This window comes from Lithobates pipiens, unplaced genomic scaffold (genome assembly GCF_037356315.1).
Source record: "Lithobates pipiens isolate NorthernLeopardFrog02 unplaced genomic scaffold, aLitPip1_a1.2 Scaffold_8, whole genome shotgun sequence".
Taxonomy (NCBI): Eukaryota; Metazoa; Chordata; class Amphibia; order Anura; family Ranidae; genus Lithobates; species Lithobates pipiens.
Genome location: NW_027507903.1, coordinates 73,189,107 through 73,208,285, shown reverse-complemented (window position 1 = coordinate 73,208,285; position 19,179 = coordinate 73,189,107). Strand labels below are relative to the sequence as shown.

Genomic DNA, 19,179 nt, shown 5'->3' with positions numbered 1-19,179 from the left:
CACAAGCTATGGTGCCAATATCTGAAAATTGATCACACCTGAAGTACTGACGGCCTATTTCAATTCTTGAGACCCTAACATGCCAGAAGAGTACAAATACCCCCCAAATGACCCCTTTTTGGAAAGAAGACATTCCAAGGTATTTAGTAAGAGGCATGATGAGTTTTTTGAAGTTGTCATTTTTTCCCACAATTGTTTGCAAAATCAAGATTCTTTTTACTTTTTTTTTTTTTTTTTTTCACAAAATTGTCATATTATCAGGTTATTTCTCACACACAGCATATGCATACCACAAATTACACCCCAAAACACATTCTGCTATTACTCCCGAGTACGGAGATACCACATGTGTGAGACTTTTACACAGTGTGGCCACATACAGAGGCCCAACATGCATGGAGCGCCATCAGGTGTTCTGGAGCACCCAGGACAATTCTGACATTTCTCTCCTACATGTAAAAATCATCATTTATTTGCTAGAAAATTACATAGAACTCCAAAACATTATATATGTTTTTTTAGCAAACACCCTCGAGAATACAATGGTGGTCTTTGCAACTTTTTATCTCGCACGGTATTTGCGCAGTAATTTTTCGAATGCTTTTTTTTGGAAAGAAAACAGTTTTGTGCTTAAAAAAAAAAAAAAACACAGTAAAGTTAGCCCAATTTTTGCATAATGTGAAAGATGAAGTTACGCTGAGTAAATAGATACCTAATATGTCACTCTTCAAAATTGCACACGCTCGTGGAATGGCGCCAAACGTCGCTACTTAAAAATCCCCATAGGCGACGATTAAATGTTTTTTTACTGGTTATATGTTTTGAGTTACAGAGGAGGTCTAGGGCTAGAATTATTGCTCTCGCTCTAACGTTCGCAGCGATACCTCACATGTGTGGTTTGAACACCGTTTTCATATGTGGGCGGGACTTACGTATGCGTTCGCTACTGCATGCGAGCACATGGGGACAGGGGCGCTTTAAAAAAAAACATTTTTTTTATTGTTCATTTTACTTTATTTATTTTAGTTTGACATTTTTTTCCCCAAAAATAATTTTTTTGATCACTTTTATTCCTATTACAAGGAATGTAAACATCCCTTGTAATAGGAATATGGCATGACAGGTCCTCTTTACAGTGAGATGTGGGGTCAATAAGACCCCGCATCTCACCTCTAAGCTGGGAAGCCTGAAAAAAAAAAAAGATTCTGGCTTTGATCGTATTAGCGATTCGGTAGAAGCACCGGAGGGCGGAGGGCGGCGGGAGGGGGGGGGATGTCTATGGCTGGGTATTGCAGGGTATCACCGACTATGGCTGGGTATCTCAGAGTATGGCTGGGTATCTCAGAGTATGGCGTTGCAGAGTACTGCGTTGTAGAGCATTGCAGGGTATTGGCGGGTGTTGCAGAGCATTGCAGAGTGTTGCAGGGTATTGGCGGGTGTTGCAGGGTATTGGCGGGTGTTGCAGAGTGTTGCAGAGTGTTGCGGAGTGTTGCCGCGTGTTGCAGGGTGTTGCAGGGTGTTGCAGAGTGTTGCAGAGTGTTGCAGGGTGTTGCAGGGTGTTGCGGAGTGTTGCAGGGCATTGCGGAGTGTTGCAGGGCATTGCGGAGTGTTGCAGGGCATTGCAGAGTGTTGCAGGGCATTGCAGAGTGTTGCAGGGTATTGCAGAGTGTTGCAGGGCATTGCAGAGTGTTGCAGGGCATTGCAGAGTGTTGCAGGGCATTGCAGAGTGTTGCAGGGTATTGCAGAGTAATGGCAGGGTATTGCAGAGTAATGGCAGGGTATTGCAGAGTAATGGCAGGGTATTGCAGAGTAATGCAGAGTAATGGCAGGGTATTGCAGAGTAATGCAGGGAATCGAGGGGTTAATTTTCGGTGAGCAGCGATGTGGGCACTGCAGATGCAGCCCACATCGCTGCTGACACCGATCTCTTCCCCCTCCGCTGTACCGATCGGTATAGAGAGGGGGAGGGAGGAACCGGCGTCATAACATGACGCCGGCTTGTTTACAAGTGATCACTCTGTCATTTGACGGAGCGATCACGTGGTAAACGGCCGCGATGAGCGGCCGTTTACCGTGATTCGTGATGCGCCGGGTCCACTGGACCCAGCGGTCACTGATGCTCTCGTGTGCGCGCCCCAGGGGGCGCGCGAGAGCAGAATTCTGGGAGGCCGTTAATTAACGGCCTCTCAGAGTTAAACAACCGCCCTGAAGCCGTTAATCGGCAATGGGCGGTTGTTAAGTGGTTAATAAGGGGGCCCCCGGATACCGGCCCCCCACCCTATGTGAATGAGTATGGGGTACAATGTACCCCTACCCATTCACCTGTGAAAAAAAGTACAAAAAAAACACAACACAGGGTTAAAATATTTTATTGCACAGCTCCGGGGGTCTTCCGTCTTCGGGGGTCTTCTCGCCGGACTCCTCCGCTATCTTCTTGTAGCTCTTTTGCTAGCGGAGGAGTCCGGCTTTCTTCCTCGCCGCCGGCCTCTTCTCCCGACTTCGGGGGTCTTGTCCCCCTCTTCGGTTCTTCTGCCGGGCCACCGCGCCTTCTTATAGCTCTTTTACAGGCGGTGGCCCGGTCTTCTGTCGCTGTTCTGCCCTGTTCTGCACTGTGTCTCTTTGTGGACCTAGCCATTTTGGTAGAGGCGGGGCTTCCTTTTGTCAGAACCTCCAACAAGAAGAGTGAGCTGGATATATCACTAAATATTGCTCCAAATCTCCGGAGATTAGGAGAGGTATGTTAGATCTTACACTGGTAACACATAACTATGGAGCTGTATAAGATGGCATTGGGTATCCTAGAAAATTAGTATGCTCCACAGAGCCATATAGGTACCAGTATCTGAGATTTCACACTAGAGACTTTTCACTATGGGACTGTATTAAAGCCACTAGATGGCGCTGACTATCATAGGAAACTAGCATGCTCATCAGAGCCATCCAGAGGCCATAATGCAGTATTTTCCATGTTCACATATTTTAATTGCAGAGAACATAACTTGAGAACCTTTAACCACTTGCCAACAGGGCCAATTCTGACACTTCTCATATACATCTAAAATTAAAGAAAAAAAATTAGCTACAAAACTACTTAGAGCTCCTAAACATTATTATTATTATTTTTTTGTAACAGAAGCCCTATAGAATAAAACTGTGGGTTTTGCTAAATTTTATGTCACACGGAATTTGCACAGCGCTTTTTCAAATGCAATAAAAAATAAAAGAATAAATTTCACAAAAACACAATATAATACTTAATATTTTGGTCAAATACAAAAGATGATGTTATGCAAAATAAATAGATACCTAACATGTCATGATTTAAAATTGCGTAAGCCCATGGAAGGACGCCAAACTATGATACTTAAAATTCTCAATAGACGATGCTTTAAAACCTTTTACAGATTACCAGTTTAGAGTTGCAGAGGAGGTCTGGCACTAGAACTATTGCTCTTGCTCTGGCAACAATACCCCACATGTAGTGTGATCACCGTTTACACATGCGTGTGGGACTTACTTATGCGTTTGCATTTGCTCATAAGCATGAGGGCGCTTTCAATATTTTTATTATTATTATTTTATCTAAAACAATTTTTTTATGCTAACATTTTTTTGTAATAACTTTATTGCTATCATATGGGATGAACAATAGATTCCCCAATTTTCTCCTCTGGTCATTAATGCACAGATTGGTCTTATCGGCGGCTTTCCTGGCCACGAACGGCCAGGTAAACAAAGAGCTGGAAACCAGAAGTGACAAAATCCTCGCCCCTCCCGGTTTCTGGGGTCACAGAGAGGGAGTAGCAACACTCTCTGTGCGCTGAGCAGCGGTTATCGCCAGCCGCAGCGCTCCTCAATCAGATGGGACAGCCAGGGAAAGGCAGCAGGAAGGGGACCCCCTTCCACTGCCCACAGAAGTGATTGAGTGGCTCTTTGCTGTGGCTGCTGAAAATTCTGATACCAGGATGATGCCTATGGCTGCAGGCATCTTCCCAATATAACCACTGCAAGCCGAGAACATCATATGATGTCCTTTGGTCAGCAAGTGGTTAATGTAAAGGTGGGTCCTTGCTCTGTTAGGTGCTCGATTTCCCTCTTCCTATCTTGCCTAGGCCGTGGTCTGGATGTACTTGGGAGTCCCATTCACCGGTGAGATAACCAAGACTCATACACGAGATGTATGTGAATAATGATTACATTTAATGTTTTGAATACAACAGGTTATATGCTGAGACAATTGGGGTGGCACCCTGTGGAGTAGCCAATCAGGGATACCCTCGTAGCTATACACCAAACTTTTCCTAGTAACAGGTTTATTGACAGAACAAGCAGAATAAGCAGAAATCGTGTCTTCATGGCAAAGCACGTCATTAACCTTCACGAGATAAGAATAAGACTACAATATTCAACAACATTGTGCTAGTAGTCTGTGATCCAGACGTTCTAGGTCACAGACGCAGTTAAGGGAATATAAGATAATTGCATATCTTGGCTTTCTCTGTACAAACTCTCGCGGCCAAGGGCATTCTAAGAAAACAGCATATTTTCCAAATAGCGAGCATCTATGTCTTAGCAGTTAGAATTCTAGCTTGGTCATACAAAGTTTAAAATGGAAGACAGTATAACAAAATGGAGACTTGCTAATCCTTATAGTTAATTTTGCCCCATTTGCACAGTATGAATTTACATGCTGTGTCAATAGGCAGACAGCTATGCAATTTTACACCCCTATGTTACATGGGGAACTCACAAAAACAAAAACTGCTGTGTTAATACTAATGACCAACTACATCATATATTTACATGTGTTTATTTGTTATTTTGCCCATAGTCCCACTTTAAAGTGTAGGTTGCTTAACGGCTTTATTGAAGGAAGCTGCATTAGCTGTAGAAGTGGAAGTAGTTTATGCCAAGTGCAGTGTTCTTCCCTACATTCTTTCCTTCCCAATTCTGGGAAAAGTCAATGTTTGCATTCATTAAGTGAAGCATTAGAACAACAGTATTTTTTTAATTACTTTCTTTGTTGTACTCACCTGCCCCCAGCATTTTCTGAAGATTTTAATTTGAATTAGATCTGCTCAGTGACCTATGATGAGGAGCCCACTGGTGGGTCAGTTGTGGAACCTTTACTCCCGAGAACTGAAAAAGACTGTGGTCACATTCAAACATCTAATAAATATGTCATTAGCGGTGATGAACATGTGTTCTATTGTATAGTGCTGAGCTGTGAGTATATTGTACCAGGGGTCTCCAAATCTTCTAAACAAAGGGCCAGTTTACTGCCCTTCAGACTTTAGGGGGGCTGGACTGTGTCCATTGGAAGTAGAAAAGGTCCTGACATCAGTGGGAAAAAACAATGCACTATCTTTGGTGTCATTGGTAAGAATTGTGCCCCATCTTTGGTTTCAGAAGGAAAAATTGTGCCCCATCATTGGTGTTAGTGGCAGGAATTGCACCTCTCCGTTGGTGTTGTTGGGAGGAATTGTGTCCCATCGTTGGTGTGATTGGGAGGAATTGTGTCCCAACATTGGTGTCATTGGGAGGAATTGTGCCTGTTCATTAGTATCAGTGGGGGGATTTGTGTCCCTTCATTGTTGTCAGTGGTGGGAATTATGCCCCTTTATTTGTATCAGTGGATGAAATAGTGCCTCGAGGGTCAGATAAAAACAAGCAAAGGGCCGCAGTTTTGAACTACTGCTGTACACTATCTGGTTCGGTGGCTTTCAACTTTCATTTACCTTATATTTATTTATTACTTTCTTCAGCTCTGTGTATACAAAGGAGCATAGGGGAGCTCATGTCCATAATGGGGGTGGTAGTGACACAGCCCCAAATGATCCACAGTGGCTCAAAAGTGATATGGTCCAGAAATATTTTAGACAAAATAAAGGTGGATAAAGCACCTGGACCAGATGGCATCCACCCACAGATCCTAAAACAATTGAGCTCTGTCATTTCAAAGCTATTGTTTCTAATTTTAAGGGACTCATTAATGACTGCAATGGAACCACTGGATTGGCATAGGGCCAATGTGGTGACTATATTTAAAAAGGGATGACACCAAGCTGTGCAGTGAAATAACGTCCTTACAGGATGTCTCCAACTTACAAGCTGACCTCAATGCACTATTTAATTGGGCAACAATGTGGCAAATGAGGTTTAATGTTGATAAATGTAAAGTTATGCACTTGGGGGTAAGAATATGCATGCATCATACATACTAGGGGGAGTACAACTGGGGGCATCCATAGTGGTGAAGGATCTGGGGTTTTTGATAGATTATAAGCTTCCTAACAGCATGCAATGCAAAGCTGCAGTTTCCAAAGCGAGCAAAGTCCTTTTTTTGTATTAGGAAAGGTATGGATTGCAAAGAGAGAGATTTTACCCCTGTACAAATCATCAAAAAGGATATCAGGGAACTGTAGAAAGTCCAGAGAAGGGCCAATGGACCAAACTGATAAGAGGCATGGAGGAGCTCAGCTATGAGGAAAGATTAGAGGAACTGAATTTATTCTCTTTTCAGAAGAGGAGATTAATGGAGGCTATGAGCAACATGTACAAATACATAAGGGATCCATATAGTGAACTTGGTGTTGAGTTATTGACTTTGTGGTCATCACAGAGGACAAGGGGGCACCCTTTACGTTTAGAGGAAAAAAAGATTTAATCTCCAAATACGGAAAGGTTTCTTCACAGTAAGTTCTATGAAAATATGGAATAGACTCCCTCCAGAGGTGGTTGTGACCAGCTAAGTAGATTGCTTTAAAAAAGGTCTGGATTATTTCCCTAATGTACATAATATAACTGGGTTCTAACATTTATGGGGAAAGTTGATACAGGGAAAATCCAATTGCCTCTCGGGGGGATCAAGAAGAATTTTTTTCCCCTGTTGGAGCAAATTTGGTCATGCTTTGTTGGGGGTTTTCGCCTTCCTCTGGATCGAGTGTGGGTGAAGTGTTATGGTGGTGGGTGGATCTCTGTATTCAAAATTAATGTTGTGGTAAAAGCTGGTTGTGGTATTTTATATTTGAATAAGCTTTTCCCTTTTTCTTGTTATTTTTGTTCATTTAGGTCTTGTATATACAGGCAGCTGAGAGATAGTAATAGGTGGCCAAGCTGTAGTTTTACCCACCCCTCCTCCGGCCGCAAAGACACTAGTTAACATTGCTATATTTGCAGTGCAGAGAAAATTATACCATTTATACCACCTGTAATGTTTGGCAGGTGAAAACATGACACATTTAAGTAGGTGCCTGGGGCTACGCCACAACCAACATGTAATGCACATGGTTGGGGCTCAGTGCTGCAGCCTTTCAATGGTTAACACAGGCAGTGACGAGGAAACATTTCATATCTGAGTTGCCTGTCAGATGCCACCACACTTCTAAATGAGCCCTTAGAGAGCTACAGTGTAATGGTATGATAAGGGAGTGGTTAGGAATGAGGACCAGTTCATACGGGGATCACACAGAAACACGTGATCCCATGCAGTGCATTTTGACAGCCCATTCATTTGAATGGGCTGGAAACCACACCAAACCACGCAAGAAGTATTGTTTGCACTAAAAATGCGCTGCAACAAATCGCATGGTACTGCAGCACCACATGATTTGGTGCCTGCAAATGCACTGCATTTCCAATCTGCGTTTGGGGTGTTGTTAAGAGTACATTGGCACCTGCAAGCTGATCGCTAGGGCAGTGCATTTCTATGCAGTTCAGGAAACACGCCTTTCCCGCACTGAGTTCTATTGTATACCAGCCCTGAAGTCCAGCCTTTGTATTATACAGTGATCATTGCATTTCTACAGCACTTTAAACAAGTGTCTTTACATGATTTGTAGGGTTTAAAAGGAAGCAGCACCAGGGGACAGGGCAGGGGCTTAGTCTTAGTGCCCCGAATTGAAAAACAAATACACTGCCAGTGCTCAAGTGCTAAATGATATCGATCAAACACAGAATATGGGATTCATCTCATACACGGTTCCAATTCCAGTGATGTCATGAGCTCATTCTGGTTCTTACTGCACCTTTCACATCTCAACAGTACTAAAATTCTAAAAAGAAAGAGAGAGCACCCCGGCCTTGTGCATCACTTTTAGTGTCACTTTACTTCTATAATTCAATAAAATACTCAAAGAAGCTAAAATGACAGGCATATAGTCAGCAACTCTATGGACAGGACCTCCTCCAGCTCTCCATTAGTATGGTCACTGGAAGTGGTCCTACCGCGATATACTTCAGATACAATTAGATGACGCGTTTTGAGGGACAAGCCCTCATTCTTTAGAGCTCTGAAGAAGGGGGCTTGTTCTTTGAAATGCATCAAATAACACACATTCACAGTATATTGCTGTAGGGGCATTTCTGTTGACCATACCAATGAGGGAGAGTTGGAGGAGGTCCTGTCCATAGGGAGTGATAAATGACTAATTGCTTGTTTTTTTAGAACTTTGAGTATTTTATTGGATTTCATATATAAAGTTGGGGCTAAAGGTAATGCAGAAGGCCCTTACGCACTTTTTATACTAGTGCCTGAATGCCTTAGAGGCAATTGCATAATAAGGTAACCTCTCTTAAAGAGAAAGTAAACCCTGATGGGTTTTGCTTCCTCATTTTACCTCTGCAAAGTAAAAGCATAATGGGCTATTACTAATATGGGCTAGTTTGAATTGCATACTAGCCCATTATGTGCCACTTACCTGCAATCGAAGCCTGCGTTGTCCCAACTGGAGGCTGCATCCATCTTCCTTCCAGGGCCGCAGACTCCGGCTCTGTGACTGGCTGGAGTTGCGTGACATCACTCCCACACATGCGTGCGGGAGCCCTCAGTCACAGCATTTGCTAGTGAAGAGACGGCCAAAGGGCCGATTAAATCATTGGCGCACTACAAGGTAAATATGTCCTAAACAGTGCACGTTTAGGAGATATTTACAATACCTATAGGTAAGCCTTAACTATAGGTACAACTTCCGCATTGGGGATATACAACCACTTTAATTGTGTGTAAAGCTGAAAATTTTATGTTTTGGATAGAATGTGAAAGTCAAGAGAAGCAACCTCTGTCAAGTTTTTATTGTTTTAGCCGCAGGAGCGATTCACCCTCAATATTAGTCCCAATGACCCTTTTCTTCTGTGCAGAGAACAATTGGAAATTCAACATTTCCGAGTTATCATAAAAATAGGAGACAAGGGGAATTCTTTCAATGGGAAAACTTGTTCTGGTAACCCTAAAGCCCCGTACACACGAGCGGACTTTTCAACATCCAAAGTCCGACGGACTGATTCCGTCAGACTATTCGATCGTGTGTGGGCTGCAACGGACTTTTGACTCGCCAAAGTCCGAAGGACTTTAGAATATGGAACATGCTTCAAATTTTTCCGAAGAAACTCCGCCGGACCCGGTCCCTTCAAAAAATTTGCTCGTGTGTATGCTATTCCGACGGACTAAAACCGACGCTAGGGCAGCTATTGGCTACTGGCTATGAACTTCCTTATTCGAATCCAGTCGTGCGTCATCACGTTCGAATCCGTCGGAGTTTAGTGTGATTGTGTGTGGCCAATCCGCTCAGCCGAAAAGTCCGTCAGAACTCTGTCGGAACTCCGGCAGAACTCCTTCGGAAGTCTGTCGGACATAAGTCCTCTCGTGTGTACGGGGCTTAAGAGGAGATATCACCTTGCTTATGGGAGACCTCTTTATATTTCCTGTTGTGTCTCAGGGACAGGAAGTGGAGGGAAATTTTCCTGAAGGGACACAAACAAAAGAACCTCTCTACGCCATCCAAAGATGGCTTTACATACATGCATACAATATATTATTTTCTAGACTTGTCTTTCTGCGGTGGCCATTTCTTTCTGTTGCAGTATTATAATGGATGTGTTGCTTTATAATAGAGAATATAGCTGACTTCATCCCAGGAGTAACATCTGCTCTAGGCTCACTCTACATACCGCCTCTCCCCTGTTCTTTCTAGCTTTGGCTCTGACCAGTATTATTTTATTTCTGTCCACTCCCAGCACGAAGGGTGTATGCAGCCATCGCCCATAGTAAAAACATCAGATTTTATTAATTTGGTTCTTAGATTTTACTATGCCTTACTTGTGCATGTTATATAATTTTCACTGTAAAGTACATTATAGCAAGCCTTTTTTCTTTCATTGTATTGGTATACTACCATGTTATTGAAACCAATAAAAGGAAATTCGATTTTATTTACAGGTTGGGAGTGTTCTTGTATACAGTGCTGTCCCATTCATCTCCTATTTTTATTAAGGTGTATGTTGCTTATATAGCTTACGGTATATTTTATGTCTTGACTGATAAAAATCTAATTCCACACATTCTCACAAGATCGGGTTAGTGTGAAATCTGCCAACAAATGTTGGCTTGCAGGTTTTCAAATTTTCAGCGGACAAATGTGTGTTGTCGGACAAAAGTCCATCGGACAAAAGTCCAAAGTACAAACACGCATGCTCGGAAACAAGGATGAGTCAGAAGCAGTCGGTTTTGTAAACTATCGTTCGTAATGGAGAATTAACATTAGTGACGTGGCAAATTATGAAATCTGGAAATGCAGCGCACAATTCTCTTCTTCTTTAATGGGAGCTGCTTTGCTGGTGATACTGATGGAGTTATTGCAAACAAATTTTCAAAGGCTTTTTTTTTTCTAGTGATATCAAGAATAATATTATTATGCTTTTTTTCATTTTATTTGGGCAAGTTACCACAACACCATTATTCTGTAGTTTTTAAGATCAAAGATACAACTATGTTGGTGTCCCTTGTCAATTTGACATTGTATTTTTTAAAATGTAACTGCCTACTCCCAAAATGTCATTTGAAGTAAAACACATAGCCATTATTCTCCACAATTTTTTTATTGTGCATTAAAAAAATAAAACAAATAAAATTAGACATGCTATCTGTTAATAGAACTTAACCAAAAAGTGCATTCTATGCATCCAAAAATATAGAAAAATATACCAAATCAAATGATATTCAACCAATAATGTCAAAGCAATAACTCCAAGGCCAATAATAAATAACACGTTATCTCCTCCGATTCCCCAACACGTCTGGTTGATGAACGGCCCTTCATAAACAAACTGAAAATCGCAAACTGAAAAGTGCGAAATGAAAAGTGCAAAATGAAAAGTGCAAATCGGCACTCACCAAACTTCTACTAACACGAAATTAGAAGGAGCCCAAAGGGTGGCGCTAAAAATCAGAAAAACTACGTAGTACGTCACTATGTTCATAATTGTTGGCCAACAATTGTGTGACCGTGTCTATGCAAGACAAGTTTGGGCCAACTCCCTTTGGACAAAATTCCACGGTTTTGTTGGCCAACAATCCGATCGTGTGTACGAGGCTTAAGGCATCTGGGTGGATCCCAACATTATAGTCAGGAACCTTCCAGAGTCTGGCAGCTCTGTGACATCCTTTTGCCCTTAGTAAATTAACCTCTATGGGTCTCATCTAAAATCTGCTGTCAGCTGATTCTGGGTTAAAGTAGAGCACACAGTAAATGCACTCCTGTGACCCTCAAGAGAAGCATGGCCAAAAAAGCTCTGGTCATATTTATTAAAACTTAATTTCCCTGAAGATATTTTAGTTTTGACAAATGCTGTTGTCACCTAATACTACTTTATACATGCATACCCCACTTTTAAGTACACAATGGGGTTTATTTACTAAAGCTAGAAAGTGCAAAATCAGTCTCACTTCTGCATAAAAACCAATGAGATTCTAACCCCAGCTTGTTAAATTAAAGCGGTAGTAAACCCGCATTTTTTTTTTTTTTTTTTTTAAACCTGCAAAGCAAAAGGCATAATGAGCTAGTATGCACCGCATACTAGCTCATTATGAAATACTTACCTTAGAACGAGGCCCCGACATCTCGCCCGATCCACGCCGAGGAAGCCGACATGCTCCCTCGGCGTCTCTTCCGGGTATCGCGGCTCCGGCGCTGTGAGTGGCCGGGGCCGCGATATCGTCACTCCCGCGCATGCGCGCGGGAGATTTAAATCCGGCCGGACGAGCGCTGCCAGATTTTCGCGGAGAGAACCCCCTTGTGCGCATGCGCCGCTGCAGTCAGCGGCGCATACCGAGGGGAATATCTCCTAAACCGTACAGGTTTAGGAGATATTTTTTTTACCTACAGGTAAGCCTTATTATAGGCTTTCCTGTAGGTAAAAGTTAAAAAAGTGGGTTTACTTCCACTTTAAACTTTGTTAATAAAACCTGGAAGCTCATTGGTTACTATGCAGATGTGAGCCTGATTTTGCACTTTCCAGCTTTAGTAAAGAAACACTATTGTGTACTTAAAAGTGGGGTATGCCTGTATCCTTTGGTAATTGGGCCCAATTTGGACATTTTCACTTAGGGGTGTACTCACTTTTGTTGACAGTGGTTTAGATATTAATTGCTGTGTGTTGAGTTATTTCGAGGGGATGGCAAATTTACACCGTTATACAAGCTGTACACTCACTACTTTACATTGTAGCAAAGTGTCATTTCTTCAGTCTTGTCACATGAAAAGGTATAATAAAATATTTACAAAAAAAGTGAGGGGTGTACTCACTTTGTGAGATATTGTACCTAATCCCTTGTTTCCCTTGGCTGCCGGTGCTCCCTATTCTCTCTAATACTATTGGCCCTGCATTGTACTTCATGGGGTCAGAGTGCCTGGGACTGACAAAGTTCTGGGGTTGGTCTCATAGCATGGAGGAAACCTGAAGGAGTTAGACAAGTAAAAGTCCTTCACGAGGAAAAGCCCTACTGTAAGGGAGAATTTTAGAATTAGAATTTAGAATGTTAATATATCATATACAGGCAGACCCCGGGTTTCAAACAAGATAGGATCTGTAGGTTTGTTCTTAAGTTGAATCTGTTTGTAAGTTGGAACAGTTAAACTTTTTAAGTGTAGCTCCAGCCAAAAAACTATTTTTAAGCTTTTTGGATAGCATAGGGAAGGGTTACCCTGTTTCCCAGAAAATAATACCTAGCGTGATTGTCGGTGATGGCTGCAATATAAGCCCTACCCCCGAAATAAGCCCTTGTAGGTCTTATTTTCAGGGTAGAGCTTATCTTCGGGGAAACAGGGTAGGGCTTATTTGAGGGGTAGGGCTTATATTGCAGCCATCACCGACAATCACACTAGGTCTTATTTTCGGGGAAACAAGGTAAGACCCCTGTAACATTTGTTTTGCTGTCTGTGCCCCATGTTAAGAAGATTTCACCTCCCTTTCTGTCCCAATGACAATTAGATTTTGAAAATGTTGTGTTGTTGTGGAAACAAGCCTTGGTGATGAAGCATCAGTGGAGGTACCTTTTTCCCATAATAATTCCTACAAGAGTGAATTTACCTTCCTAGGGGTAGATTTCCTCTCACTTCCTTTTGTCTCCCTCCGTTTGTAAATAGGAGTCGTTTGGAAAGTCGGATGTTTGTAACTAGGGGACTGCTTGTACGTGTGTTTTTGTATATATTTTTATTCAGTAGTGATCTAATATTTTTACATACATATTTATATTTGTTATAGTCATTGTTGGTATATGACTATATCTAACTAGCTAAAAAATTAGCATGACATTTTATTGTAGACTTCCTCCTTCCAGAGCGAGAAGTGACATCTCTTCGTATTGAGAGGAGTTACTGGTTGAATTGCTGCATGAAAGTCTGTTTATCTGGTTTCCAAAATCTTAGTTTTCGTAAACTGGAAAATTGTAATAAATAAGCACTTAAAATACATTGGACAGCGGGGACTTACAACGCCTGTAGCTCTCTGGCAGATGAAAAGGTCTTGGTTCACCTATGAGAGAATTTCTCTTAGTCCACCAGTGTCTTAAAACTGCCCTGATTAGGGAGGGTTTAAAACAGGAGAACCTGAAAGGTGCAAAAGTGAGCAGGAACATCCTAAATCTTTGGGTACACAGGGAGGAAGATTCTACTGTTGGAGTATCTAAGACATTTTAGAATACAGGGTCTGGCTTAGCTCTCCAGCTCTACCTTTAGCTAAAGTATCACCTTTGAGGAACTAACCTTTTCAGGTTTTCTTAAACCTGAAGTTGATCATGAATGGTTGATGCAGTCATTAAAGCGGAACTTCAGTCATTTTTTCATATTTCCATCTATTAAGTCTTCTGCAATAAGAAAAGATTGGGAGTTAGGTTGTGGGAACTTCTGTGAACATGCAGCTGTTCTCTTTCAGTGTGCCCTTGTTTCCCATATGATGAACGCTAGCTACCACTAGGACTAACAAACATTTTTATTTTGCACGTTAGGACTGTACCTCATTTGGGGCCAATAGTGGGTCTATCCCACATTCAGTCTATACAATAGTATCTTGCATATAGGGAGTGTGTATAGTCCCGGGGCACATAGGAAATACAGGTGCAGATGCTATATATGAGAAACCAGAAGGTTGTTACTGTTGATACATTGTGTTTAATAAGGGCATTGGCCTCTTTTTATCGACTAACTTTTTCAATAAATACAAGTTTTTTCATACTGCCAAACAAGCCATGTCTGCCTAATTAACCACATGGATGCACCTGTTGGGCTTTCGCCAAGTGCACCCTTTCCTTCCCCTTTTTTCGCTATTAAATCTTCTGCCGTTGTTGTTTTGACTTTGGATAGTAAAACATATTTTTTTCCTTATACAGCCCACTTCCTGTTCCTTGTCTGGTAAAAAACCTAAGCTTATGACATCATGCACAGCTCTCTCTCTTACTCTCGCTAGGAAGGGAGGGAGAATGAGTCATAATAGGGCCAATGAAAACTGCAGAGCTGGAGGTGTGCCTCTGTTTAAATCCAGGAAGTGAACAGGCAGCAGCTTCAGCTGCCCACAGTTAAAATGGCTGCAGCCAGACTTAGTCAAGAGAGATTTCTGCAGCATATTTGGCAAGTAGAGAATCACAATATATATAAAATAATATGCAAAGGGGTTGGAGGGAAGCTTCAGAATAGCAAAGATGTTTTTATTACAAATTATGTGAGCAGACTGCAGTTCCTCTTTAACCTCCCTAGCGGTGATCCAGAGTCTGGCTCGGGTTGGGATTTCAGTACCATAAGCGGTAACCCCGAGCCAGACTTGGGATCGCATCGCTGGATACAGGGAGATGTTACTTACCTTGTCCCCTGGATCCAGCGATGTCCTCTGCGCTGTGTGATTGAGCTGTCCTCCGCTCGATTCACACAGTGCCCGAACGCCGCCGAGCTCCGTTCCCTGCGACGTTACGATGCACGGGAGCGGAGATCGGCGCCAAATTCAAAAAAGTAAAAACACACAAAACACACACAATACTGTAATCTTACAGATTACAGTACTGTATAAAAAAAATTACACCTCCCTTTGTCCCTAGTGGTCTGTGCAGTGCCCTGCATGCACTTTTATATTATAAATACTGTTTTTTTCTGCCTGGAATTTGGAGATTGTCCATAGCAACCAAAAAGTGTCCCTTTATGTCAAAAGTGATTTTAGACCAGCTAGAAAACAGCGATAATAAATTATAATCACTCGCAGAATTGAGCGATAGCGATTTGTGGGGAGATCCGTCATCAAACACTAAATCTAATGACAGTGACAATTCTGCAAATGAGCAAATTTCAGTGTTTTTGGATTTGATTACATTATTGAATAATTTTTATTATTATTTGTTATTATTATTTATAGTTATTTATTATATTATAAACGTTATCATACCCGGGATGTCTACTAGACTCGTTTGAACAGATTTAAGAGAGTTATTCCTAAGAATTGCAGGCCTACAATATAAAACGCCAAATTTCCATGCAAAATAATTGTACCGCTTTCAGCACCTAAAATCATAATCATACCGCCAGGGAGGTTAATAGTTTGTAGGCCTAGTTTACACATAAAGAGAAACCCGTAAACATAGAAATATGGGATATGTCACCACTGAATTGTTTTTAAAGGTGCGAGCTTTGGGACCTTTATCCTGGCTTTACTACAGTACTTGGAACTAATATCCTGCTACTGAAGTGGGAACTCCCGGCCTACATGCCAGTTCCAGATCAGGACTCAATAAGTAGGAAAGTACAGGTTATGTTATCCATACACGCTTCAATAAATTATTATTTCTTTAACCATTGATCTCTCCTGATAATCAATAATCAATCTAAAGATTGGCAACCCATTCAGTTGATATGCCACCCACAGGAAAGTGGATTTTGATAGTTTGATAGTTAAGATACGAGAGATAAATTAGTTAAGAACATTGTAAGTCTTGAATTGCATCTCTGTTTCCACTAAGCAATCTCATAATCTGATCAATCAAAATAATATTAGTATCCATGAACAAAGTATTCCAGTTACAGTGATTGATGCAAAACAACTGATATTTTTCCACCCTAGCTGATTGACTCCGTTCAATCTAGATTGATCGTAAGGAAAGTTGTGCCTATTCGATTGTTTGCAGATTGCATCATTTTGATGGATATTGTACTACTGTGTATTCTGTAAATAAATGTGCTCCAGCTGTAATAATAATAAAAGTAAATTATGGGAAATTCTTGGTATATTCTTTGTATCATTGCAAAACGCATTATTTTCACTAAAACAATTCATTTGGTTGAAATCCACAAAGACGTTGATATTGTCCAGCTGCATTTCTTCATTTACAAAGTGTACAATAACAACTGCAGCTGGACATTCTGAATATGTATGTACAGTTCATGGAAAATAAATCTGAAAATGGACTTGGTTTATAATATATTCTAAAGTCTAATGACGGTAATACATTCCTTCTGTGAACCTGGCTCTCTCTCTTGTTATGTATTCACACAGGTAAAGTGTTTGTTCCCAAGCATATGCCAATGGAACGCCAGCCAGAGGAAAGGGTGACCTTGGAGCCAGAACTGGAAGAAGCTCTTGCCAGTGCCACAGACACGGAGCTCAGCGACCTCGCTAGTAAGACTCATTTACCAACCTGTCCAGAGCAGAGCTGCTTGTGTTGCCTCTAAGCAACCAATCACATTCTCTCTTTTCATTTTGCCAGGCTAGAAAATAAAAGGGAGAGTCTGATTGTTTTCTCATGGAGCAAAAGAAGTAGTTTTCGTTTCAAATACTTAAAAATAAATATCTAGATTTTAAACCTCCTATCGTAAAACATTAACATTTTTGTTTCAATTTTTCAAACTAATAGTTATAGAAAACAAACCACACAGATAAGTTTTGGAATAGTGTTGTATCATTTTATTAGGAACTTCACACACCAATTTAAGTGATTGTAAACATTCAATTTTTTTTAACAAACATGTTATACTTGCTTGCTCTGTGCAATGCCAGTGCTCCTAACAGAGTCCTCAGCCCTTCCTTCACAAGTAGAGTCCTACCTTCAAATCTTCTCCGGAGCAGAAGATGCAGTAGATCTATACCAGTGATGGCGAACCTTGACACCCCAGATGTTTTGGAACTACATTTCCCATGATGCTCAACTACCCTTCAAAGTGCATGAGCATCATGGGAAATGTAGTTCTAAAACATCTGGGGTGCCAAGGTTTGCCATCACTGATCTATACTGAAGCAGAAGTTCCATCTTCTTCTGAATCACCACCCTGGATAAAACATCATATGTTTCCATGCTGTGGATGCACTGGCTGCCAGCACCAATTCTACGAATGGTGTGGTGCTTTCCAGTCCGCCCTGCTGCACCACAGGATTGAATGATACAGTATTGCGGATAGGAACAGGGCACTGTGCAGCCATACCAACTCAGTATCTCCCAGGCTGGACACTTCCCCCTCATCCCTCCAGTTCCAGATACTGATATCTCTGGTCCTGGTGTTCTGGCATATAGTGTCCTGCCATCATATACTGTTCGCCCCGTACTGCGCATGCACAGCGCTTGTACAGTACGAAGCAGAAGAAGCTTCGGAAAATCTCCGAAGATGAAGGGCGCCTGTGCCGTGAGTGGAGGTGGTAGTCCCACCATACAAGTGGACATAGGGCTGGTAAAATTAGAGGGCCCCTCGCGGGCTCGCTTCGCTCGCCAAGCTGCGCTCGGCTCTTTTATATTCCAACTCTATGTCCACTTGGATGGTGGGGCTAGAACCTGGACTCACGGCACAGGCGCCGTTCATCTTCGGGTATTTTCAGGATGTGTGCGTGCTGTGTACTGCGCATGCGCAGTACACAGCGGACACTATCAGATGGGGGACTGTATATGATAGGACACCGGGAGCAAGACTGAAATCTGGGTAGGTACTTCCCAACCAAGCACCGCCCTAGATCTGGCCCTTGTATGCACACTTTGCCAGTATAATTACATTGAAAACAGTACATAATTATAATGAAAGGGATTTTAAATTATAACATTACATGACCATGTGCAACAACAACACATTTGGTTTAAACGTTGGAGTTAGATATACAGTAAGTGCATACAGTAAGTGCAGGTAGTTAGTTAACATATGCTCTATTCTATAAAAGGGAGCAGAAAAAAAATGAATAAAATATTTGAATTATTTTCAAGCTAAGTAGACATAATTTGCATTAATATTAATATTATATACAGGATTTATATAGCGCCAGCAGTTTACAATATAAAGGGAGACAGTACACTTACAATTCAATTCAAATCAAGAGGGTTAGGACAGAGGGCCCTGCACATGAGAGCTTACAATCTAAAAGGTAAGGGCAAATGGTACAACAGGTAACAACTGTGTGGTGATGAGTTGTTGCAGAAAGAAAAGTTATGTTGTTAGCAGGCCCGTCTTTAATATAGATTGGAGCCTGGGCAAAAATTTTCTTGGGGCCCCTCCCAAGCAATTTCCCTCTCCGTCTACTCTGAGACATACAATAAATAGCAGCAGTTTTCCGTATCAGATCAGGCAGCAATTGCGATTAGTTGCCAGCAGTTACAGCATATCATTACTCCTCACTAATTAGTTGCTAGAGGTTACAGCACATCACCTCCTCACAGCAGGGGAGCATGATATACATAGGAATGACGCCTTTATTTACATATCAATGCCACCGGCCGCAGCTATTTACTCAGTATTGTCACTGCTATTTACGTACGAATGCCAGTTATTTACATGTAAACACGGGGTCTGCAGGTGAGTCATCTGTACACAACAATAGGGCAGAGCTGGGCAGCATTAGTACCAGCACTTCACACTGAGATATTGGGACACAGCACATGAATAAAACTTTAAG

General features: G+C 41.7%; 1 protein-coding gene across 2 annotated transcripts in view; it reads left to right on the top strand.

The window, feature by feature from the left end:
• LOC143962658 (tropomodulin-2-like) overlaps positions 1 to 19,179 on the top strand; it is a 153,195-nt gene that overhangs the window by 85,604 nt on the left and 48,412 nt on the right. For both annotated transcript variants that reach the window (XM_077472005.1, XM_077472006.1), the window contains exon 4: positions 16,807 to 16,929. In XM_077472005.1, coding sequence (XP_077328131.1) covers positions 16,807 to 16,929 — 123 coding nt within the window. The remainder of the gene's footprint in view (positions 1 to 16,806; positions 16,930 to 19,179) is intronic.